We start from the raw sequence: 25046 nt of genomic DNA, 5'->3' as shown, positions 1-25046 counted from the left end.
CAAAAAAAGTTGTAACTCTGAGATCTGTAACTACATTACGGAAAATGGCAGCGATGATTAAATAAAAAGCCAAGATGGGGAAAATGAAGTGATTTCCTATCTCTGAGTTTATAAGGAACAGACACAACCTAGATCTGCTAACACAGAGAAGCTTCCCGATTATGTAGATTAAGAAGATGAATATTTTCTTAGGGAATAAAGTTTAATCATGCATCAATTTCTTTATTTCTACAGTACAGGGGTACTGAACCCCACTCACCACTGGAATGTGACCCTCGGGATGAAAAGGTTTCTGTACCACTGTTATAGTCTATGGGCAGTATCCAATGGTAGTCCTACGTAGACAAGGCCTATTCATTTCAATGGCTCTACTCTGTGAAGGAGTACCATTGGCCACTGTCCTTTATTCCCACATTGTGACGTTCCATCCATGTATGAATTTTTATATTTTTACAATTAAGGGTGAAATCCTATGTGTGTTTAGACAATTAAGTTCTATCCATGTGTGTTTAGACAATTTTTATATTGTTACAATTATATTCATATTGCATATTTTATATTGTATATTTTTATTTATAAATATTTAATATTTATATGTAATATTTATATTTTTATATTTTTACATTATTGCAACGTTTATATTTTTGCAATTAAGGGCACAATCCTATGTGTTTTTAGACAATTAAGTTCCATCCGTGTATGTATTTTTATATTTTTGCAATTAAGGGCACAATCCAATGTGTGCTTAGACAGTTAAAAGTCCTACAACTTCCAGCATTCCCGAGCTATGCTGGCTGAGGAATGCTGGGAGTCGTACTTTTTTTTCCTGTCGAGACCCCCCGAGCGAACAAGATGTACCACACCAAGTTTATCCGAACGGCTCAAGGAAGTGAGCCAAGCTGCATGCTGACTGCAACACTACCACCACGAAAACCACACTGGACTAGGGGGAAATTCCTTCCTAAAGGCAAGCTAACTGAACAAGATCCATCAGGTGAACGCTCCCAGTAGAAGGAGGTACTAATGCAACGTTTCTATGAGGGAAATCATAGCTGTGTCAGCCCTCTGGATGGATGGATGGATGGATGGATGGATGGATGAGTCACCTCTGCAGCTTTTCCCCCATATAAGCAGCTATATATCTTTCCCCACCCTGCAGCTGAGTTTCCATCCTCATCCCCCCTCCCACCCACCCTTTACATGGTCATTTTCCTATTAGGTCACAACGCACAGAGGCAACACCTTGAACACAGGCCCAGTCCACACAATGGCTGAAACGGTATCACAGATACAAACAGTGGTCAACAAAGCATGACTTGCTTTCGTAGGCGGCCCAAATCTGTCCTAGGCATGACCCTGCCGCCCCACCCTCTGGCGGGAGGGGACAAGGTCTTCTGACGTTGTACTGAGCTTGTGACACAACACAACAGCGGGCGGCTGCTGAACTTCCTGCAGAACATGGTTTCGGCTGCAAAGAATCCCATTTCCTAAGAACGTTAAAAGCCACCAACCCAAACCAAAACAGGCTCACAAAACCTATCTGATCTGGAGAAATAGGGCACAGATCCCAGTTTGTAGTGGTAGACTTGGGTCTAGATGCTGCACATGGGGGACTCGGGGGACTTTATGCACTTCTCTGAAGAGAAAATTCTCAACACGTAGAAATCTAGCGTGTCAAGGAGAAGGCAAGGCTAGAATCAACAGGCAGGGAATTTTTTTGAAAGAAGGCGCATTCCATCATGCGAGTCCTCCCCCACAATCCAAAGTGGTATGGCCCAGGCACAGGTTGAATGGCCTCAGTCAGCACTAGGCCTAAAAGAGTTAGAGCCATTCGACACATTGACCCGGTTCACACGATCACCGTAGCAAACTGTGGCTTATTTAAGCCATGGTGGGTTGCAGCACATGCCAGCAGTCATTGTGAATATTCAAGCCATGGCGGGCAGTCACTGTGGCTTATCGTGACATCCGAACCCAGCCAGAGTGGGTTGTTGCCACAGTTAACAACCCACCTACAACCCACGGGTTGCTTTAGGGTTGTGGCTGGTTTGTTAACCAAGGCAAGAAACCACCCTGCGCTGGGTTCGGATAGCACAATAAGCTGCAGCGACCGACCACCATGGCCACTGGCACATGCCACAACCAACTGTGGCTTAAATAAGCCATGGTGGGCTGTGGCGATTGTGTGAACCGGCCCAGTACATAGAATTGAGGTGGTAGATATGCAGGCTGTACCACTTCAGGCAGAAGTGGGGATTGCCCAGCCTTTTTAAATGCTCCCCTGCATTTTAAAAAAAGTCCCAAACCAGGACTACATTATAACCTTCTGCTCTGACGTGCTCATTTATATGTATGGTTGGTTGGTTCTTTTTAACATGATGGAGCATTAAAAAAACCCAAAAAACAGCCCCGCATACACACCTACAATTGGAATTTTAAAAAATCAAAGGTTCTACCACCTCAGTCTACCACTTTCTCCTGTGTAATGGGTACATCAATTCTTAGAACTCCTCTTCCCTTAACCCTCACATGGTCCTTGCAGCTTCCACAAATTAGGCTGGATCCAGGACACTCCCTCACTCTACCCTGGGATGGATGGATGGATGGATGGATAGATAGACAGACAGACAGACAGATGATAGATGACAGATAGAGGATAGATGACAGATAGATGATCGATAGATCGATAGATCGATACATACATACATACATACATACATAGATGATAGATGAATTGATAGATAGATAGATAGATAGATGATAGATGAATTGATAGATAGATAGATAGATGATTGATAGATACATACATACATGATAGATGATAGATAATAGATAGATAGATAGATAGATGATTGATAGATACATACATACATGATAGATGATAGATAATAGATAGATAGAAAGATAGATGATTGATAGATACATACATACATGATAGATGATAGATAATAGATAGATAGATAGATAGATAGATAGATAGATAGATGATTGATAGATACATACATACATGATAGATGATAGATAATAGATAGATAGAAAGATAGATGATTGATAGATACATACATACATGATAGATAATAGATAGATAGATAGATAGATAGATAGATGATTGATAGATACATACATACATGATAGATGATAGATAATAGATAGATAGAAAGATAGATGATTGATAGATACATACATACATGATAGATGATAGATAGATAGATAGATAGATGATTGATAGATACATACATACATGATAGATGATAGATAATAGATAGATAGATAGAAAGATAGATGATTGATAGATGATAGATGGATAGATGAATAGATGATAGATAGGTAGGTAGGTAGGTAGGTAGGTAGACAGCTGATTGATAGATTATAGATAGGCAGACAGACAGACAGACAGACAGACAGCAAACTGCACAGGAGGGGCCAGCCTCTTACCCACCTCCGTCTCCGGACAGACAAGGCCTCGCACACTCCGCAGCGTGACCGGCTGTCTGCGGTCCACGCCTGCCGGAGATTTCGCCGTGGCCCAGCTCCATAAACACTGCATTGTTACCACAGTAATCTCCCCCCCAAACTAAAGGATTTGACAAGCTGCCATCAGGCTTGCTTTAAACACAGGCCTTCAAGCCTGAGCATTTAAACACCCACGCCACGCTGCCCTTCGCAACCCAGAGCTCCCCCTCCCCACCCCAAGACTGAGTCCCAGGACTGGATCAGAAAAAAGTCAGCCAGCGAAAGACAAGCTCTTCTGCGGATCGGCCAAGTCAGCAGATATTTCAAAGTGCACCCGACAGGCTATTTATGAAAAGGGGGGGGCACGTCTGGGGCTTTCCAACCTCCCCTGCCCGCCTAGTTGGTTTATTTTTGGAAGTGGCCAAGCTAGAGGGGAACAAAAGGCATCCTGATTTTAATGATCAAGCTGGAAAAAAAGAAAAGCAGAAAAGGCCTGTAGTTTGTTTTTTGAAAGGGGTGGGGGTGGGGGCTCATATCCTCCAACATTTATCAGATGCAAAAATAAGGTCCTACTTATAAATCTGTAACAATCCCCTAACTCCGTCCGCCACCCGAGTGCCCCACCACCACCACCAATGCATTGCTAAAAATTCTTTTGCACCTTGATGTTGTTCAGTCGTTAAGTCGTGTCCGACACGGACCATAGAACGCCAGGCCTTCCTGTCCTCCGCTCTCTCCCGGAGTGTGCTCAAGTTCATTCTTTTGAACCTGCTCAGTGGTAATATTTGCTTACCCTGAAACCACCTATCCTTCTGAGACACACAAGCGGAGAGAAAAAGTTTGAACTTTTGGCTAAAGATTGATGAGAGCCCGGCGGGGGCGGGGGGGATTAGGTCAGCATTCCCAACCTGCTGCCCTCCAGATGTTCTAGACTTCAACTCCAACGAGCCCTGGTGGCCAATGGTCAGGGATGCTGGGAATCGCAGTCGACACCATCTGGAGGGGCCAAGGGTGAGGAAGGCTAGGATAAGGTGTCAGACTAGGGCTAGGAAGGTCCAGGTTCAAATCTATACTCACAGAATCATGGAATAGTAGGGTTGGAAGGGGCCTGTAAGACCATGGAGTCCAACGCCCTGCTCAGTGAGGAATCCATGTCAGAGCATCCCTGAGAGATGGCTACTCAGCTACGCTGCTCACTGGGTAAACTCTGGAACTCGCTACCACAAGACCGAGTGATGGCCACCAATTTGGCTGGCTTTAAAAGGGGGTTAGACAAATTCCTGGAGGAGAAGGAATTTGTCAGTTTATCAAATTCCTTGATAAAAAGGTACCCTTTGGAGCACACCGGAGTTGAGCAAAGAATTAGAAAGGATCTGTTGCAATTCTCCGAGGCAACAAGGGTGGCTTTTTCATAAATGGCGAAAATAACCATTGCTTCACCTAATGTACAATCTGTGCAAAAGAAGAGGAAAAAACACATCCCCCAGAAGGGCTGTTGCTAGGCACGCAAAAGGTGTGGGGGCCAGGCCCATCGGACACAAATCTGCATAAAATCCGCATATGCTAATTTATATCTGTGTTTGCCCATTTAGAGGACATTCAGCCTGAAAATCCCCCTCATCCCCAATGTGGCGACTGTGCTTCCACCGGCACCAAAGGAAACTCTGGGCCAGTTCGCAGATCACCACAGCGTTCTGGGGGGGAAATCTGGGGCTCTGGAAAATGTTCTTTCTCACCCAACATTTTCCCGATGTTCCAGCTGAACATCAGGAAAAACTTCCTGACTGTTAGAGCAACACGACAATTGAATCAATTCCCTAGGGAGGTAGTGGGCTCTCCCACACCGGAGGCGTTCAAGACGAGGCTGGACAGCCACCTTTCGGGGATGCTCTGACCTGGATACCTGCATTGAGCAGGGGGTTGGACTCAACGGTCTTGTAGGCCCCTTCCAACCCTGCTGTGCTATAATTCTATGATTCTATGAAACAGATTCAGGGCCAAGATCCCACCGGCTCAGGCCTAGCAACGCCCCTGCCCAGTTCGCTCAAATCTGCATTTCTACAGACCAGATTTCAACGTTTTAATGAGCTGTTTCCCCACAGCCAGGGCTGCAAGAAGAATATTCTATGCCACTGTTCTTTCCTACAACACCCACCTGCAAGATTTATTTATTTATTTATTGCATTTATATCCCGCCTTTTTTCCTCTTGCAAGGAACCCAAGGCAGCTTACATTATCCTCCTCCTCTCCATTTTATCCTCACAACAACAACTCTGTGAGGTAGGTTGGGCTGAGAGTGTGTGACTGGCCCAAAGTCACCCAGTGAGCTTCCATGGCCGAGTGGGGACTAGAACCCGGATCTCCCGGCTCCCAGTCCAACACTCTTGCCACTACACTACACCACACTGACTCTCTCTCTATTTTTCACTGGAACATAACCTTTCCCGTGGGAAGTTCCAAATAACACGTGGCAAAGGGGGGAAAAAACACCTCCTCGACACCATCCCAGGCCTTCCCCCCGCAGGAATCCCACCTTCCATGTATATGAATGGAATCCAGGAAAATCCTTCCAACCTACCCTCCCTGATAAGCTAAGCATTTTCCCTCCGTCAGCGTATTCCCTCCGCCAGCATGTAATTCCTTTGCTGAAGGAACTGCACTGGCTGCCTGTTCGCTACTAAGCCAGGTTTGAGGTTTTAGCACTCGTATACAAAACCCTGAACAGCTCAGGACCAGAATACCTGAGAAATCGCCTTCTTCTTTACCAACCTGCCCGGTCACTGAGGTCATCGGAGGGCTTGCTCCTGGCGGTTCCACATGGACCCATGGCCCAGTTGGAGTCCACCAGGAAAAGAGCCTTCCGTGTGGTGGCCCCCTTCCTGCAGGTCCAGCTCCTCCTGAAAACAGCACTCTTCCACGAGGCATCCCTAAATTGACCAGTCACAGCTTTTATTGGCACTGTGTTCTTAAACAAGCGTAATTTTAATGTGGTGTTTTAATCTTATTATGCTCTTACTGTTTTATCCTTTGTGTTCACTGCTCCAAAATCTCTTCTAGATATAGAGCAGTATATAAATATTGGAAGGAAGGAAGGAAGGAAGGAAGGAAGGAAGGAAGGACAGACAGACATTCGCCCGGGTCCCAGGAAGAAATGGCAGGGTGGCAGTGTGAGCAGACGGACATGAGCCAGTGTGGTGTAGTGGTTAGAGAGTTGGACTGGAGCTGGGGAGACCTGGGTTCTAGTCCCCACTCTGCCAAAGTCACTCACTGGGTGACTTTGGGCCAGTCATTGACTCTCAACCTACCCTACCTCACAGGGTTGTTGTGAGGATAGGGTGGAGAGGAGGAGGTTCATGTACACCACGCTGGACTCCTTGGAGGAAAGGTGGAATATCAATGCAACAAATAAATAAAAGAGCGGTGACAGCAATATTTCAGCCCTTGCTTCTTAAGTGTTCTTCCTATGGAAGAATTTAAAGTGGGGGAAACACAGCCTCTGTCTGACTCTTTCTAGCACCGTTCAGACGTTCTCATAAACACATACGAAGAGGAGGGAGAAAGAACAGGCACGCTCCACCCCGAGCCCTGTACACGCAGAGGGCCATCTCAACATGCTCAGGAACCCTGGAAAAGCAGGATTCCCAATCACATGGAGAAGGCCCAACAGAAGTATACAGGTTCTCTATAGACCCTATAATAGGTCCGAGGGCGGGGGGGAGGGTGACAGCCATTCTGACTGCCACATTCATTCAACTGGGTTTCTGGGTAGCAGCTGAGAAAAATTTCAAACTGGAAATGAGGATTGCAATGCCCAGCACATGGGAATTGTGGAGATCAGATGTGTAGCTGACCCCCCAAATAAGCGCTGCTTGAATCGTCATGGCTACATTCTCACAGTGAGCTCATTCTCTGAGTGTAAGTGAGCCTTACGTATCCAAAATGACCCAATCCACTGACAAAAGGTATCAGGAGACTTGGGGGAACCCCAAGATTTGCAGAAGAATGAATGATCCTTAAGGGGGGAAACACTACATTGGGAGGGGGGAGCCCAGTGAGAACTGAGTATGCTCAGTGGCAACAGAATGTTGGCGGACTGTTGTGTGGGAGTCGAAAAAGTAGGCAGTGGAGTGGGGAATGCAATGGAGCATCCCCAAAAAGGGTTGGCTGGCAGCCTGACCAGGAACACTCCATACTGCTGCATTTTTGCATATCCCCCTTGTATAGCACTAATGCTCAGCCTGCCTCTGTCAGACAAGGCCTCTCGCTATTTTAATGACCATGATGACAAAGCAGAGATAAGGCCAACAGAGTTCCTGGATATCACAGAGACGGTGCTTTCCCTCGGCATTCTGCAGTCATCATGAATGAGGTCTGTAGGAGGCTTACAAACCCCCCAAGGGTGGAGGCCTCTGTTTGGCTGTTTGGGGGCTTAAGCAATTCTAGAAACCCCCAACAGCATATGTCAACATCATAGCTGAGATATAGGCAGTCAACGGCTTTGTTCAAACCCTCTGGAAAACTACTGGCCCTAGAATTGTAACATGAGCCCAAGAGCCAAAACTGCAGGGCATATGCCAGAAAGGGGGGGGGCATTTCAGGGGCTAACTGTTTAAGGGCAGAACCTCCAAGACACCCCCCCCCCGGCACTCCTTTTTTTTATATTAAACTGGCCTTGAACCGGACAATGCTTCAAAAAGAGGGCTCTCTATCCGTAAGGAGCAAATAGGAACTGCGGAGAGGTGGGTGATTTTCATGGGGAAAACAACTGGGGGGGGGGGAACTAAATGCCCCTCTCCCAGAATAACATCCCTGATCCAACCCCCCCCCCCCACCACCACCATCACAGTTGCCTTTTGCAAACATTTTAAGGCATGGGAGATCTGATCACAGATCTCCACCGACCCATCTAACTGCTGTCTAGGAGACCATAAGCTTTCAGCCGCAGCTACTACCCCACCTGAACTGCAAAATGGATGTAACTGTAACCTCTTGTTGTGAACGCTGTCCGTACGCTAAGATCTTCAGCACAGACTCTCTTTAAGTACCCCCAACATCTGTGGGGCAGTGGATGGTTAGCATGGAAACAGCCTTCTCGGTGGTGGCACCTCAACTTTGCAATTCTCTCCCCAGGGAGGCTTGCCTGGTGCCTACCCTGATATCATGTTGTCATTATGAGAAAAGCTTTGAATTAACCCAGGCCTTTATATTTCATCTGCTGTGCTTAGTGTTCCTAATATCCAACCGCTGTTTGTGTTGTGATTACTTGATGCTGATTTCTTTAGATTTGCTGCTTTTAGTATATTGCACCGGCTACCAGTTGTTTTCCAGGCTAAGTTCAAGGTGTTGGTTTTGACCTTTAAAACCCTATACGGGTCCAGCCCAGCCTATCTCAAGGAGCGCCAGCAACAACAGACAGGCCGCTCAACAAGATCAGTGGCCTTTGGGTGGCCTTCTCTCTATCCCATCAGCCAAGCCAGCTAGGCTGGTGAGGACAAGGGAGAGGGCCTTCTCTGTGGTGGCCCACACTCTGTGGAACTCTCTCCCTAGGGAACTCCGCCATGCCCCCTCTTTAATGAGCTTCCTCCACGCATTAAAAATGTGGTTGTTCAGGCAGGCATTTGGGGTGGGTTAGGGTATTTTTAGAAATACGATGTTTTAGTGTGGAATTTATTGTTTTGAACTGTTGCATTATTGTACATCGCCCAGAGTGGCTGGGTGACTGGCCAGACGGGCGATTAAGAAATTTAATAAATAAATAAAATAAATATTGTTTGTTTTTTATTGTATTTCGGATTTATGTATTTATTTTTGCAAGCCACCCTGGGAATTTGTTTGATGGACAGAAAACAAATTCCCCTTATAAAGAAAACATGGAGATCTTTGCTATATAGCTAGTTGGAATCTATAAAGGATTAAAAAAAGAAAAAGACCACAAAACCAGTTTTAAAGTAAAACCTGCCTCCCAGCTTCTAAGACTTTACCCAGTATTTCCTACATGCTTTCAAGCCTATTTTCACAGACTTAAGGAAACTTACTTTTTTCTCTCTCTCTGTGTGTGGTTGTTGTTTTACAAAAACAAAAGCAGAAATTCACAAGAAGCTGAACTCTGCACCCGGCAGCCAATTTTGCTGCTCTCAGATGTTGGCATGGTGTGAGTGCAAAATACACCTGAAGACTAGGTCATGGTAGTTCAGGAAAAAACGCTGCTAAACAACTTGATTTTTTTTTCCAGTGGAAGTGGTGGTGGGGGGCGGGATTCAGAAGGATGAAGATAACATCTTATGCGTTTTGTTGATGCGCTGTTTTTACCGCCTGCCTGCCAGCCCAGCTAAACATCGTCAAAATGCTGCAAAACCAGTCAAGTCTCATCCCAGCAAAAGCAGAGACTTTGGCGAAGGCTGGCACATGGCAGCTCACATAAATCTTTGCCACACTTTCCTAAAATAAAAAGGAGGCATGCGACAGGCATTGGTAAACTTGTTCGCGAGATAATCTTGTTCAGGTTCCAGCACGTTTTTAAGGCTCCGTCTTCAGCTCACCTTCAGATGGCTGCAAGAAGAGTGGCAGAAGCGCCCCCCCAAATTCTCTCTTTAAAAAGGAGGGTGCAAAGGAAGATTGGCCAATATGCCTTAGGAGTCAGGACTACACCCAAACTGCTGCCTGGAAATCCTGTATGGTTTGGTTTGGTTTTAAAGGCAGGTTTACTGTAGCTGGGGGATACTGCTTTTGAATGCTCCCCCACGTTCAAAAAAAGAACCAAATCTTAATAATCCCACTGGGAGGGCAAGGAGGATGCTGTCACCCCCACAAATCCGACATGCAACCGGCTGGGCCTTCTGCTATGGGGCATTCCGTTCTTTGAGCTCTCGGCTGGAGGGGCAGGAAGGTTCCCCTCCCATGCATTTCACATCCACCCACTCAGGAAGGTTTGCCCCACAGCATGGGAGTCTCTGCGTTCACTTTCTTGAAAATGCGACAACCCAGCCCTGCCACCTTTGGGGTCCCCCTGTTCATTTTGCTGAGCGGAGCCCCAAACATCTGCCCCTAACAGCATCACTGGGTTCCCCTCTTCTCCCCCCACTCCACCCCCCATGGTCCCAAAATTACTTAGGGTTTTCCCACAGCTGCCATTTTACGGAACAGCGATGACAAGAAATGCACATTAACTGCATTCACACGATGAACCTCATGTCTGATTTGCCCCGCCAAACACAATGCATGGCTTAACTGGACGCCCCGAAGTGATTTTCCCTGCCAGAGCTCAACTTGCAAAGTAACAGGAAAGTGCTCCGACTCTCTGCAAATGTTAGTTCCCTTTCCTTCGGCTGCTCTGTGGCTCCCAGACGTCTGGGGTTGGGGTGGGCGGTCTTTCAGGATCCGAGGCCTGACCTTCTTACAGACCTGAGGCCAAACACACTCACATATCGCACAGTAAGAGGCCGAAAGCCCTGTTAACACACGGGGAGGCCTTGGCAAAGATCTCTTGGACTTTTATTGCCCTGCACAACAAAATAAACGAAAACCCGTGGCAGACGTGTTTCGAGGATGCGTGAAATAAGGAAGTGACATCAATCACCACTGGAGCGTCAAGATAAGGTAGCTATAAATCAAAGAAAATTTCCCTGTTTGGTTTTGCAGTAAGCCCAAAAGAGCTATGCAAAACATGAGGGGGAAAAAACAGCACCACTGTTCTGCCAAGTTCCATGATAAGTAAGAAAATCTGCACGCAAAAATCCCAGCCCGCTGGTGGAGTTTTTAAGGAGCACGGGTTGAGAGTGACAGAGACACACCATACTTAGATCTCACCCCTGAAATAAAAGATACATGAAAAAGTTCCTTCTACAGAGCCAAATCACACAGATGCGAGAGCCCCCATTAAGAAACATATTCTGAAGCTTACATAAGGAACCCTGAAATCACAATCTGGTTGCCAAATGACAAAAAAGATAAACATGTGCAGAAGAAGACGAACAAAACTGTCAGAGGACTGGAGCAACGCCCCTAAGAGGAAAGGTTACAAAGTTTGGGCCTTTTTAGTTTAGTACCGCTTTCTCCAACCTGGTTCCCTCTACATGTTGCTGGATTCCAACTCCAATCAGCCCCAGCCAGCCTATGGACAGGAATGCTGGGAGTTGTAGTCCAAAATATCTGGAAGGCAGCAGGCTGGGAAAGGCTGGTTTAGGAAAAAAGGTGACTCCGTGTGGGCCATGATAGAGGTTTATAAAATTCTGCATGGTGTGCGGAGAAGGTGGAAAGGGAGTCTTTTTTCTCTGTCTCTCGAGCACCCAGGGTCATCCTATGAACAGGGCCAGCCCTACCAGTAGGCAGGGTGAAGCAGTCGCCTCAGGCGGCAGATGTTGGGAGGTGGCATCATGGCCTTCCCTATGCTCCTTAAGCCAGCCTGCTGCCTTCAGGTTCAATGGAGGACGCTGTTCCATCACCAGTGCTGAAGAAACAGCCTAGTCAGCTTTTGTGCACGAAATGGGATTGGGCGCCATCTTGTTCTCTGCCTCAGGCAGCAACATGTCTTGGCCCGGCCCTGCCTATGAAACTGATCGGCACTTTAGCCACGCACTCTGGTGGCCTTACCTGGACGACGTCTTTCCTCACGTTGACGAGACACAGCCAGTCGCTGAACCTCGGGTAGCTGTTTAGCTCGACCGTCCTTTCGTGGGGAGGGATACTCAACTTGCACTGCAGCTGGATGCCGATATAGCGGACGAGTTTCACCTGTCGAGGGAGAGGGAAGAGGATTCAAATGGTGCCAGGAAGCAGCTAAGAACAGTGGCGTAGAGGAGCCAGGGCATACAGGGATGAAGCACTGGCACCTTTTGATAAGCAGGGATGCTGAAGCCATATGCCAGCTCCCTCAGACATCCCTGCTCCCTCTGAGCTTAGCTGCAGTTCTTGAAGCTGGGAGAAACAGATTTCCCAAGCGGCAATATATTGTTCTTGTTCACAAGACATGACAGCCCACCATGGGTTAATTTACCCATGGCTTGTTTTAGGATTATTTGAGGGTTGTCTAACCCTCTAACAACCCCTGCCGCCTGGTTTTGCATGTCACAACAGGCCACATGTCCGTGGGCGCCATGTAAAAATGGCACCCATGGGTGCCCAGGACAACGCGACAGCCCCCACAGGTTAATTAACCCAGGGTGGGCTGTCGTGATGTGTGAACGGACCCATTGTTCCCCGTCGTAATGCAAAGTATTTGGGGATGTCTTGGTCTTGAATGGGCAATTAAGACCCAATAGCTTTATAAAAGACTAGCTCAGTGGAGATGACGGCTCCGAAGTCAGCGGAGCGGTGAACCTGCTCCGGGTTTCAGTCAGAACCAGTCAGAACTCTAAAGGAGCTCTCCAAGGTGCTTCCGCTCCTTTAGAGACTGGTTCTGACTGAAACCTGGAGTGGACTCACCGCCCCACCAGCATCAGAGCCATCAGCCTCCACCAGACCTGCTCCTGGTGAAGACGAGAACTGTTAGAACAGGCTTGCTAATATGGATCAACACAGCAGCCTGCATTTGGGGACTCCTCTCGGGGACGTGGCTATGGGGAGTGTAATGATGACAGCCTGCGCTTCAAAAATTCACCACCAGATCACTGGCTAAGAGAGGAAAAACGGGAAACCGCTGGAATCGATTTCACCTCATCCACTAACTCAGAATAGGTGCCCTTCAGCAAGTCCTGGTTATAATAAGGCTCAATTATAGAACTGCAATAAGCACACAACTGAAGACTGGATCACACCGAGTATGATCTCTGTTTAAGCACTAATTATTTTCACTAAAAGATAAAACGGCAAATATTATAAACGATCGTAAGTGTGTTTCTATTGCTATCTTATTTATTATACTGAGATCAGTTTTCAGCTGTGTGCTAAACGCAGTTCTAGAATTTAGCTGTCTACAACTGTGGTCCTATTTTTTTATTCTATAGCTTGTGGTTCTATATTTTGTTCTATAGCCGATGAAGCAGCCATGGGGTGTTCTATTCACTGTCTGCCCCATTCCCATATAAACAAAGCAGTGGAAGAACAGAGTCGGGCACTGGTACCCAGAACCTTCGTCAGATATGGTATATACAAATAAGAGACTCATTGAAGCCATGGTGGGGCTACGGCGCATGCAGGCGGCCTTTTTGAATATTCAACCAGGGGTTGCCACGGCCTGTTGCGTCATCTGAACAGAGCAGCAGGGGTTGCCACCTTTTCAGGGCTGGGTTAAGTAAGAACTCTCTCTGCTCCCAGGCATTTGGCGGCATATGATAGGTTCTTAATCAGGTCATGGTGCCAGGAAGCAGCTAAGGACAGTGGTGCAGAGGATGACGCACAGAGGGATGAAGCATTGGCGCCTTTTGATAAGGGACCACAGAGCTCGACAAGGGCGCTGGGGCGAGTGAGGGCTGCTCACTGAGTGCGGGAGGGGCTTGAGGGTGGTCCAGGGACTGGCGAGCAGGGGCTGGACAGGCGCCTGGAGAAGCTGGACAGGGGTGGGTTCGCACATCCCTAACTGAGGGTGCCTTGACCAGGTGCCCTCCAAGACTTGGAGCCAGCCCTCGACTCAGCAACAATAAAAGCCCTTCTTCACATGCAACAACTGGGTCTGCACAACACGCTAACCCACACTCGGTGGTTGAGTGTGGGCTGTCGTTAAGCTGTGGGTTGTTTGTTGAACCGTAGGTTAACGTGTTGTCTGAACCCAGAACATTTTCCGCAGGGTGGCTTGCTGACCATGTGGTGTGGCTTATTTTTCTCAAATAAGCCACCCTGAGAACTCATGGTTTATCTTTGGGTTGTTCAGGGTGGTTAAGTAGCCACACTGCACAGTTAACAAGCCACCCTGTGGAAAATGTCCTGCGTTCAGACAACATGCTAACCCACGGTTCAACAGACAACCCACACTCAACCACCTAGTGTGGGTTAGAGCATTGTGTGAACTCAGGACATTTTCCACAGGGTGGCTTGCTAACCGTGCGGTGTGGTTTATTTTATTTATTTATTTATTTATTTATTTATTGCATTTATATCCCGCCTTTTTTCCTCTTGCAAGGAACCCAAGGCGGCTTACATTATCCTCCTCCTCTCTGTTTTATCCTCACAACAACAACCCTGTGAGGTAGGTTGGGCTGAGAGTCTGTGACTGGCCCAAAGTCACCCAGTGAGCTTCCATGGCCAAGTGGGGACTAGAACCCGGATCTCCCGGCTCCCAGGTTTGTCGTTGGGTTGCTCAGTAGCCACACTGCACAGTTAACAAGCCACCCTGTGGAAAACGTCCTGGGTTCACACAACACGCTAACCCACGGTTCAACAGACAGCCCACACTCAACCACCTGCATGTTGTGTGAACAGCCCCATGACCTAGTCAGAGTCCTTACAACGATTCTGTAAGGTAGGTGAAGGCCATATTCCCTTTTGGGAAACCAGCCAGAGGTGACACACGAGTGCTGAACAGAGTCACATCCCGTCTCTGTTTCATGCATGCACGTGCAAATACCAGCACACACAAATGCCCCCTCGTGCTACATTTAAAGTCTACTTCCACACAGGGGGGGGCAGCAGAGGGGGGACTGGGAGGTGGATGGAGAGGCATGAGAGAGGCTTGCCTGATGGTACCGAGTGAGTTCACATGACCGGCGAGACTTGAACCAGGGACTTCCTGACTCACAGCTCAGTCTTCACTACAGACCAGCTCAAGAAAAATCAGCTGTTTCATATATTAATATTTAAAGTTAAAGACTCTCCCCCAGGAGCACCCAAAACCATTTCCTAAAAGGAAGAACTTCAGAGACACTTTCTGCTGGGTAAAGAACTCATCCCACCTTTCAGCTTTTCTGGTGATATGCAGAAAATTCCCACTGTGTTGTATACGCGGCGGCTTTGGCGAGACAAGGGTATAGCTGTCTCAAGCACTTCCTTTTAGGAAACGGTTTCAGTGGCCCCCAAAGGAAGCCACAAAAAACATGCTGAGTTTCCATCATGTGAACTATTTCTTGTGCACCTGCGAGTTTTTCCTCCTTTTCGTTTACTGGATCGGTGCTTCCCTCCCTTTCCCCGCCCCGATCAACCAAAAATAAAATGCAGGCCACTCAGATGATGTCTCCAGGTCTAGCCCACGTTGGGCTCTGGTTGCCACCCACTTTGGGCTCTGGTCACCACCCACCACTTGCATGTACCTCTTGGCACATTGCCCCCAAGGGAACGTGACTCTGGCTCAGAAAAAAAAAGGTCTCCCGCCTGTTTCCTATGGTATCTACACCTGCGACCAAGTTTAAGTACATGTAACTGAAACAAGCACATGTCCTTTCCCTGCTTACCCCTGGCCTCTGTTTCCATCCCTTCCTCTGCCATCTTCCCTGTGTTCAATTTTAGACTGGAAGCTCCTTGGAGCAGACAGCTGTCCTCTTATACTTTTGTCAACCTTAATGCACCCTGATGATGCTACCCTATGTACCAGGGGGGCACAACCTGGGGCCGAGGGATGCAGGCTGTAGGCCTCCATGTCCGTCCATCCCCGTGCCCCCAGTGGATGACACACAAGCAGCAGTGCCCGTCAGAGTCATTGGGAGGGGGAGAAAACGAAAACCCCGAAGCCGCTGGCATGACTGCCTCTGAACCACAAATGGCAGCACAAAAGTCATGATGCCTACTGGGGCTACTGGAGGGTGTTGGGCGGGGTATGAAGTGGGGTATGAAATGTCCGAAAACAAGCAAACAAGCACACAGGGCTAAAACAGGAGTGCATGCCGCACCTTCCAAATCATTGCTCATGTCAGCTTGGCTCCAAGAAGCCGATGGCAGTGTTCATATTTTATGGTTTTGCATTGCAGCAACCAACGCTCCAAGGGGTGGGGGCGGGCAGGGTCAACGGCTTCCATGTTGCCCGTCCCCAGAGGGCAAAACGCAAGCTCGTAAACAAAAGACTAAAATTGCTCTGAGATACGGCTAACTGAATTGTTTATGATCCAAAATGAAGCCTGCAAGAATACATGCAATGTATTTTGGGCCACCCTGGCTTAGACAAGCCTTCTCCAGCTAAGAGAACAACAAAGCACACAGAGAGAGAAACAGAGGTGAGAGAGAGACCGAGACTGAGAGATCGAGACGGAGACAAAGACAACGATGAGAGAGAAAGACAAAGATAGATGAGAGTGACAGAGACAGACAGAGACAGAGACAAGAGAGATAGAGACAGAGACAGAGACAGACGAGAGCGATAGACGCAGACAGAGACAAGAGAGAGACAGAGACGAGAGAGAGACAGAGATGAGAGAGACAGACAGAGACAAACAAGAGTGACAGAGACAGACAAGAGTGACAGAGACAGACAAGAGCGACAAAGAGACAGAGACAGATGGAGACAGAGATAAGAGAGACAGAGAAAAGACAGAGACAGAGACAGACGAGAGTGACAGAGAGACAGACAGAGACAAGAGACAGATGAGAGAGACACAGACAGAGATGAGAGAGACACAGACAGAGATGAGAGAGATGAGAGAGACACAGACAGAGATGAGAGAGGCAGAGAGAGGCAGAGATGAGAGAGAGACAGAGACAGATGAGAGTGACAGAGAGACAGAGACAGATGGAGACAGAGACAGACAAGAGTGACAGAGAGACAGACAGAGACAAGAGACAGACAGACAGAGACAGACGAGAGAGACACAGACAGAGATGAGAGAGGCAGAGAGAGATGAGAGAGGCAGAGAGAGACAGAGATGAGAGAGAGACAGAGACAGAGACAGATGAGAGTGACAGAGAGACAGAGACAGACGGAGACAGAGATGAGAGAGGCAGAGACAACACAGAGACAGCGACAGATGAGAGCAACAGAGACAAGAGAGACAGAGACAGAGATGAGAGAGGCAGTGAGAGGCAGAGACAAGGGAGAGAGGCAGAGACAGACGAGAATGACAGAGACAGAGACAAGAGAGACAGAGACAGAGATGAGAGAGAGAGAAACAGAGAGACAGAGACAGAGAAAGAGACGAGAGAGGCAGAGACAGAGAACAATGACCTCTTTTTCTTTTTCAGATCTAACCATGCCTTTTATACGCAACCCCAGCCATTTCAGAATTGCTTATCCGTGACAGAGAGCTCTTGCATAGCTGGGAGAACATTTAAAATGTCCCATTTTGAAAGCCTGCAGGGGTGGATTGCATGGGCCTTTCCCTCTGAATCAGAACCACCCTTGGAGCTGGGCACCGACAGAAAGGTGTGTTTTTTCCTTCTGCTTTTAGTCCTCAGAGGAGGGGGGGGGGACTTTGGGGGAGAAGTCAAGTGTGATGGTGAACACAGTCCACCAGCCCTCATGAAGGCGTCTCCTCCCTCAATGGTCACCACCACCAGCCATCCCAGCATGCTGTAACAGAGGGAGATGAGAAGGCAAGCACAGCCTTGCAGAAAGACAATGTCGTTTTTTTTCTCTTCCATTCCCATCACTTTGTCCTCATGTGTTGTGTCATTTTAGATTGTAAGCCTGCAGGACAGGGTCCATCCTGTTGAACTGATCATTTGTAAGCCTCCCCAAGAGCCTTTGTGGCTGAGAAGCAGGACAGAAATACTTTAAATAAATAAAGGAAAGTGGCTGGGAAGATTTAAACCTCCCCTACGCACGCGTGGCAGTCCCTATCTGGACGGGGGCCCCTTTGCACTAAGGTAAACAAACCGGTGAGGATCAGCTGCACGCTACATACTTAACATAGTGTGTAGTTTAGCCCTAAGAGAAACACAGCATTTGGTTTAACACAGCATGTAGTTTAGCCCTAAGACAAATGCTCTTCTCAATTATTAAGGACATAAAAGGATCTCTGCTGGATCAGGCGAGGTGCAAGGAGCCTTGCTTCTTTCCCGTAGCAGTCAAGCTTACAGACGAGTGTGAAGGCATGTTGGATAACAGGAACAACTCCGCATGCTTCCAGACACCAGGGGGCGATAGAGGGACCTATTTGAAGCCGCCTTCTAGGTTGTCCATTCAGCCCAATATTTTCTGCTCTGACTGACAGCAGCTCTCCAGAGGCTCACCAGGAGAAGAGCCTTTTCTCATCACCTGCCACCCTGATCCTTTTGACTCGGGGTGCCGAACTCTTTCAGCCCAAATTCAATTTCAGAGAAGCTCTTGGGGACCCCAGTCCAGTGGTGGGCAGGGCCAAAATCCCTAGTATACCAACATATTTTAATGTAAAGCTTTTACTGCCAGCCTTAGGAGAGGCATTTCAACCTTTCAGAGTAGGGGGGGAAAACCATACACCAAATGATCAGTGGGCCCATGTTAACTGGAGGCGCCAGGACTGAACCTCAGAGTTTCCGCGTGCAAAGCAAGGGGCTCTATTATTATACTATTATTATTTATTTCATTTCTATAGCGCCCAATAGCCGAAGCTCTCTGGGCGGGTCACAAACCATAAAATACGAGATAATAAAACACAGAATAACGTGTTAACGTACAAAATTTAAAACAATTTAAGCAGCTAAACAATTTCAGTAACACACTGGACCAGATAAAGAGAGCTGACAAAAATGTCCCCATCTGAGGACAGTCTTAACCTGGTGCCGAAAAGATGACAGTGTGGGAGCCAGGTGGGCCTCAGTGGGGAGATGGTTGCAGAATCAGAGGGGCCACCACCGAGAAGGCCCTCTCCCTCGTTGCTACCTTCCAAGCCTCCCTCGGAGAAGGCAATCAGAGGAAGGCCTCAGCTGTTGACTTTAGTGTTCTAGCAATACCTCTTCAACATATGAAGCTGCCATATCCCAAGTCAAACCACTGATCCATATACTTAGTCTCGTCTACTCTGGTTGCCAGCCCACTCTCCACATTCTCAAGCAAAGATCTTCCCACCCCCTGTTGCTCGTACTCCTTGTACACACTTCAGGGAATATACCTGCACTCCGTTAAGGGCCAGCCATGCTGATAGTGCTGTAGAACTTCAACAACAACAACCCATACAGGATCTATTTAACTATCATGGTCAACAGCAGTTGACATTATCGACCCATGTTTGCAGAAACAGGCCTAATCCTTTCGAAGGTCATTTAAGCCAGCAGGCGTCCCCAGATGCCACAGTCGTAAATTTCATTCGTTCTTACTTCCACCTGTACAAAGTTGAACTTCACATTTTGCGGAGTCAAGGGACAGGCACTGAACCTCTCTGGACCCACATGTTCTGCAGGTGCTCACTCACCAGCAGCATATTCTTCACTGTTTGTCATAGGGACTAGAAACTTGACAGAGATTTTCAGGGGAAAACTAAGAAATCCCAGATCAGGGCCCAAATGCCATGTTCGGGCAAACGAACCAAAGCAACTATAGAGAGAGGGTCATCACTAGTCCTGATGGTTCTATGCTACCTACAGTATCAGAGGCAATATGCGCATGTCTACCCAGTGCTGGAGAACGTGGGCGGGAGGGTGCTGTTGCGCTCATGTCCTCCTTGTGGGTTTCCCGTGGGGGCAGCTGGTTGGCCACCGTATGAACAGAATGCTGGGCTCGATGGATCCTTGGATTGATCCAGCAGGGCTCTTCTTGTGTTCTTATCAGACACTACAGCACACAGTTTGGGTGCCATTAAAAGATGAATTATTAAATTTAATTTTAAAAAATCACTCCTGGGAGCATCGTTTGGACTTTCCACCAGTGGAGCCAAAATAGCTTGGACCTCAGCTCTGGATATGGATACATACAAACCTTACCTCCCCCTACAAAGCCATGCCTCCCTGCCTTCCCTGTTGCTTCCACCGGCTCATCCCTTTTCTCTTTCTGCCTCTCCCTCCCTGCCTGGTTCCCACTGCCCACACGGCAGAAAGCCCCAAACCTGCTTAGCTCCGTGCATGGGGAGAAGAGGAGCGCTGCATTTGCACAAGGCAAATCCGCACTTCCAAACGACACTTTTCGATAAAAGAGCGGGTGTGTTTTGCACAAGAAGTAAAAGCTGACTAAACCAGCCACTTTCGGGGGTAAGTGAGGTTTTCTCACTTCCCACACAGCTACTTTCTCAGGTCTTAGAACAGCTTGCTGGAATTTTTAACAGGGTTCTTTTTCTTTTTTCTTTTAAAGGCTGGGTAGGGTGAGCAATGCAACTGAAAGCAGAAAAAAGATTGTGCATCAGTAGCGGCAAGAACTCCTTTTAAAAAATGGCAGAGTGAAAGCAGCAAAAAGGCGCCTTCCACAACCAGAGTTGTGCGGCTTCGTAAAATGCTAGGAAAACCATGAACGACCAAGAGCCCCCTGCAGTATCAGAGAAAAGGCCCATCGAGTCCAGAATCCTGTTCCAGGAGTAGCCATACAAGTGCCACCATGCCTTGCTTTTAGACATCTCAGAGGCAACAGTTATGCACCAACATTTGGAATTCGGAGGTGGACTGCCTTTAAATCTGGAAGCTCTATTTACACACCATGGCTAACAGCAGCCATAGGAACATAAGAAGCTGCCTTATCTTGAGTCTGACCATGGGTCCATCTAGCCCAGTATTAACTACACTGCAGCAGCTCCCCAAGGTTTCAGGCAGGAGGTTTTCCATTCCTACCTGGAGTTGCCGGGGATCGAACCTCAGACCTTCTGCATGCAAAGCAGGGGCTCTGTCACTGAGCTACACAGCTCGGTAATTTTAGTCCCTGGGCTTCATAGTGTTATTGGGGGGGGGGCACTTTAAACAGCCATATTTATTCCTTTAGTTGCAACGCATGCAGCTCATACTTCTTTTCACACACATATCAGCCTCCAGTTGCTGTACAACCGCTTCTACATTCCTGGTACTTTAGAATGGTTGCCAACACTGACTACAAATAGAGAGCGCGCGAAATACTCAGGGCATGTGCAGTTTTGCATTATTGAACTCACTGAGATCACAGCACCATCATGACCACAGGAATAAAACGGCGTGTGCTTCTGCTACCCTGATGCCTTCATGACCTGCCACTCTCTGGTGGTCATTTGGGGGGCCTCTGAGCTGCAGACGCTGGCCCTACACTCAGCTCGAAGTTGGAACTTAGACGTTTGTTCCAACCTACGAAAGATCTCCCCTCTGCCACTTGTCCAATTCCAGGCTGGGCAACTGTGGCCCTCAAGCTGTTGTTGGACTGCAACTCCCATCATCCCCAACCATGCTGGCTGAGGCTGATGGGAGCTGGCATCCAGCAACATCTGGAGGGCCACAGTTTCCCTACCCCTGGTCTAATCCCTTCTGATAAAGGCCATCTAAGCCCACCGCTTGCATTAAGGATGTCGGATAAATCTGCAACGGAATCAAATGGTTTGAATTTCTTAGACTCCGACCTGGGGATTCTGCAGCTGAGCAGTTTTTCCTGAGTTCCATAGATTCCATGGTCTTGCAAACCAGCGTTGTTGTTGTTTTTTACTTTCTGGAGTTTTACACAAATTTAGTCATAGAAAAATACCTAAAGTTAGAAAAAACACCAGCCGACAATGTGCATTTCCTCCATTGGCTAAAGCATTAAAATTTGCAGGGGGGATTCGCGCACTGGGGGGGGATCTGTGTCTTTGCACCAAGTGCATATTTGTGCAAATTTGTGCAAATTCTGAAAACTGCGAAAAACCTGATTCCGTCAGTGAGCGGACGACGGAACATAAGGCCCCTGGCAATCTGCGATTTTACAATTTGTACACCCCTAGCCTGCACCACATTGTGTAAACTTCCTATCACCCCTGCTTTGTTCATCTTCTTTCTTTCTTTTTTTCTCTTTCTTTCTTTCTTTCTTTCCTAAAGAAACCCACATGCTTTTGGTAGGGGAAGCATTCCCATCCCTGGATCATTTGGGCTGCCCTTTTCTGCACACAAACTGTGTAAGGAACGTTGATTGATTGATTGATTTTTTACAGCGTCTGCATTGAGAAGCCTTAAAGAACTCAAAACTGAAGAAAAAAACCTTCCACTTTTTTTCGGAGGCAGGGATGGTGGTGGCCGTAAACCCGGGGACAGAATCAGACCCAGACCCAGCACCGGGCACCCTAGGGCAGCTGCCAAGGCCCCAGCTGGGCCCACCGGAGTTGACACCTGCCTTGAGCCTTCCAGACTGGGCAGCCGGTGTGCAAGCCTCCATTTTAAATTCCCCACAACTGCCCCAGGGTGATGCTATGTCAGGTACTCCAGGGAACTGTGAGGAACTAAAATGGCAGCTTTCAGCCAACCGTGGAGTGGCGCTTCCTCTGCTAAAGAAGCCTGAAGGGGCCCCATTGATGTAAGAGCCCTCCCCAACAGAGGGCACTTTGCCCAGCACCCCACCCCCAAAGCTGGTGCTGGTCCCAGATGGGATTTGAACACAGGTCTCAAAGGTCCAAGTTCAGCTCTGTATCCACTGGAGTACACAAGCAAGGCAGACACACACTTACCTCTGCTAAACATGCAGCTACCAAGATACACAAACACTCACAGGTAAATTAACACGACTTCCTGCACACGGCTCTCACCCACCAGACATGGCCCGCAGACGTTTGCCCCAGCCTATGATACTGTTGTGCACCTGACATTGGCAAGCATCTGGCGGGACAGGATTTTCAACTTTCCCATTTCCAAGATCCAGCAAAACCACTTTCAGTTGAAACCTGTTATCTTTTTATGGCTTTCTCAATCTGTGATCAGTGACCTTGCAGGCGAAGGAGAAGGGGACAAGAGGCTTGAGGCAACAGACACACAAGACTAGGGTTGTTTTTTTTCCAAGCCTGGGTACGGAAGGTAACACCTTAAATTTGGACTTCAGATCTTCCAAAGCGCAATTGATGCTATCACCTGCCAACAATGTCCTTCAGTTTTGTCCAGTATGGACAACCGCACAGTCTCTAGACAAAGGAAAAAAACTGAACACAGATCTGACCCCAGAAAAGGCAATGTTCAGAAAGCAACAGACTCCCAGGACACCCATAAAGGCACAATTTTTCAACAAGAGAAGTTCAAAAGGGAGATCACGGCATGAAAATGGTAAACTAGAGTCTATCAAGAAATTTGACTTTATCAGTTTAGGGCTCAAATGAGAGCAAGGTTCTCTCTTCTATTAAAGGTGTTAAATATGTTAACAAAATTGAGAAGACTGTGTTAATCACCAATTACGGCTACAGTAAATCCTCATCTTCCAGAGGGGGAGCTGAGGTTTGGCTTATCTTATGTATATATACATTTGGGCTTTGCACAGAAAATAGCAGAGTGTGGTCACATTCACATGTAACAATAAGACAGGATTCCTAGCTAGTTCTGGCTTACTCTGAAAAAGGAGTGAGCTGCTGCACATAACCCATTCCTCCCTCCTTTCGCACAAGTGGATAACAGTAATGAGAAATTGGTAGCTTATCATGACAACCAAACCTGGGATCCTGGTTTGTTTCTCCCAAACAAGCCAGGATTCCTAAGCCAACATTAAAACCTGGCTTGTTGCTGTCTTACAAATCTTGGGTTGTTTGGGAGCAACAAACCACGATCCCAGGTTCAGATATCATGATAAGCTATCCATTTCTCATTGGTTTTTCCTCCTCATGCAAAGTGGGAGTGAGGGTAGAAACCACAAACTAGCCTGTATCTCTTGCATTACATGGCTTTCGGGGTTCATTCTTGACCATTTTTTCTTCCCTGCAGCCGTGTGTGTGTGGGGGGGGGGATACACAAATCTGTACTTTCTGTGATTTTAAGCATCGTCCTAGTATCCATATGGATGAACGGCAGTATTAAAATGTTTTAATAAATAAAATAATACATGAAGTGGACTCTAGTCCTCAAAACCCTACGCTAGAGTAAAGTCTTTCAGTGCCAAACTCTTTGTTATATTCCCTCCGCCACCCATGGTATTTACTGAAGGTGGGTAACCACTGATTGGTGTTTTGAGAGTGCAAAGTCCATAGCAAATGTTGCCTCTAGTATAGGACTTAGATACCTGAAAGATGTGGCTTCAATTTCTTTTAAGAAGAATCAACTTGCTGGATCAGATCAAGGGGTCTATCTTGCCCAGGGTTCTCTGCAAGCGAAGTGAGATAACAATACTTATCGTTCGTATAGCCCTTTCAAATATTCAAAGCACTTTGCATGCCTTATCTAGTCATCCACCTTACAACAACCCTGTAAGGCAAGCCAGTATTATTATCCCCCATATTACAGATGAGGGAGGTGGAACGGAGGCTGGGACAGGGTGCCTTGCCTAAGGTCACCTATCAAGTTTATAACAGTGGCGAGATTTGCACCAGGGATTTCCTGATTCATAGCTCACACTACACCAGCTCTCGGTATAAAACCACTGGATCTGCTGCTTGCTCCTAGCAAATCAAAGGTACACTGCCTGTAACTATGGAGGTTCTATGCCTAATATACAGATTGCTAGACCTAAAGGTAATCACTTAATAAACAGCTGGGGAGGAAGGAGGAGAGAGAGAAAAGGGGGTGGCAGAAGATGAGAAAGAGAGAGAAAAAAAGGTGGCAGAAGATAACAGAGAGAGAAAGAGAGAGAGAAGGGTTGGCAGGAGACAGAGGGGGGGAGAGGGAGAGGGAGAGGGAGAGGGAGAGAGAGAGAGAGGGAGAGAGAGAGAGAGGGAGAGAGAGAGAGAGAGAGAGTGAGAGTGAGAGTGAGAGTGAGAGTGAGAGTGAGAGAGAGAAGGGGT

General features: G+C 47.5%; 1 protein-coding gene across 1 annotated transcript in view; it reads right to left on the bottom strand.

Moving 5' to 3' along the window:
- Window positions 1-25046, bottom strand: part of KSR1 (kinase suppressor of ras 1) — a 134083-nt gene that overhangs the window by 57581 nt on the left and 51456 nt on the right. Inside the window, exon 2 of the mRNA XM_084822838.1 lies at window positions 12043-12183. Coding sequence (XP_084678964.1) covers window positions 12043-12183 — 141 coding nt within the window. The remainder of the gene's footprint in view (window positions 1-12042; window positions 12184-25046) is intronic.

Source organism: Heloderma suspectum, chromosome 16 (genome assembly GCF_057233095.1).
Source record: "Heloderma suspectum isolate Gila_16-S chromosome 16, 16-S_ref, whole genome shotgun sequence".
In the NCBI taxonomy this organism is placed as follows: domain Eukaryota; kingdom Metazoa; phylum Chordata; class Lepidosauria; order Squamata; family Helodermatidae; genus Heloderma; species Heloderma suspectum.
The sequence above is the reverse complement of the archived record's forward strand: the minus strand, read 5'-3'. Positions and strand labels throughout refer to the sequence as shown.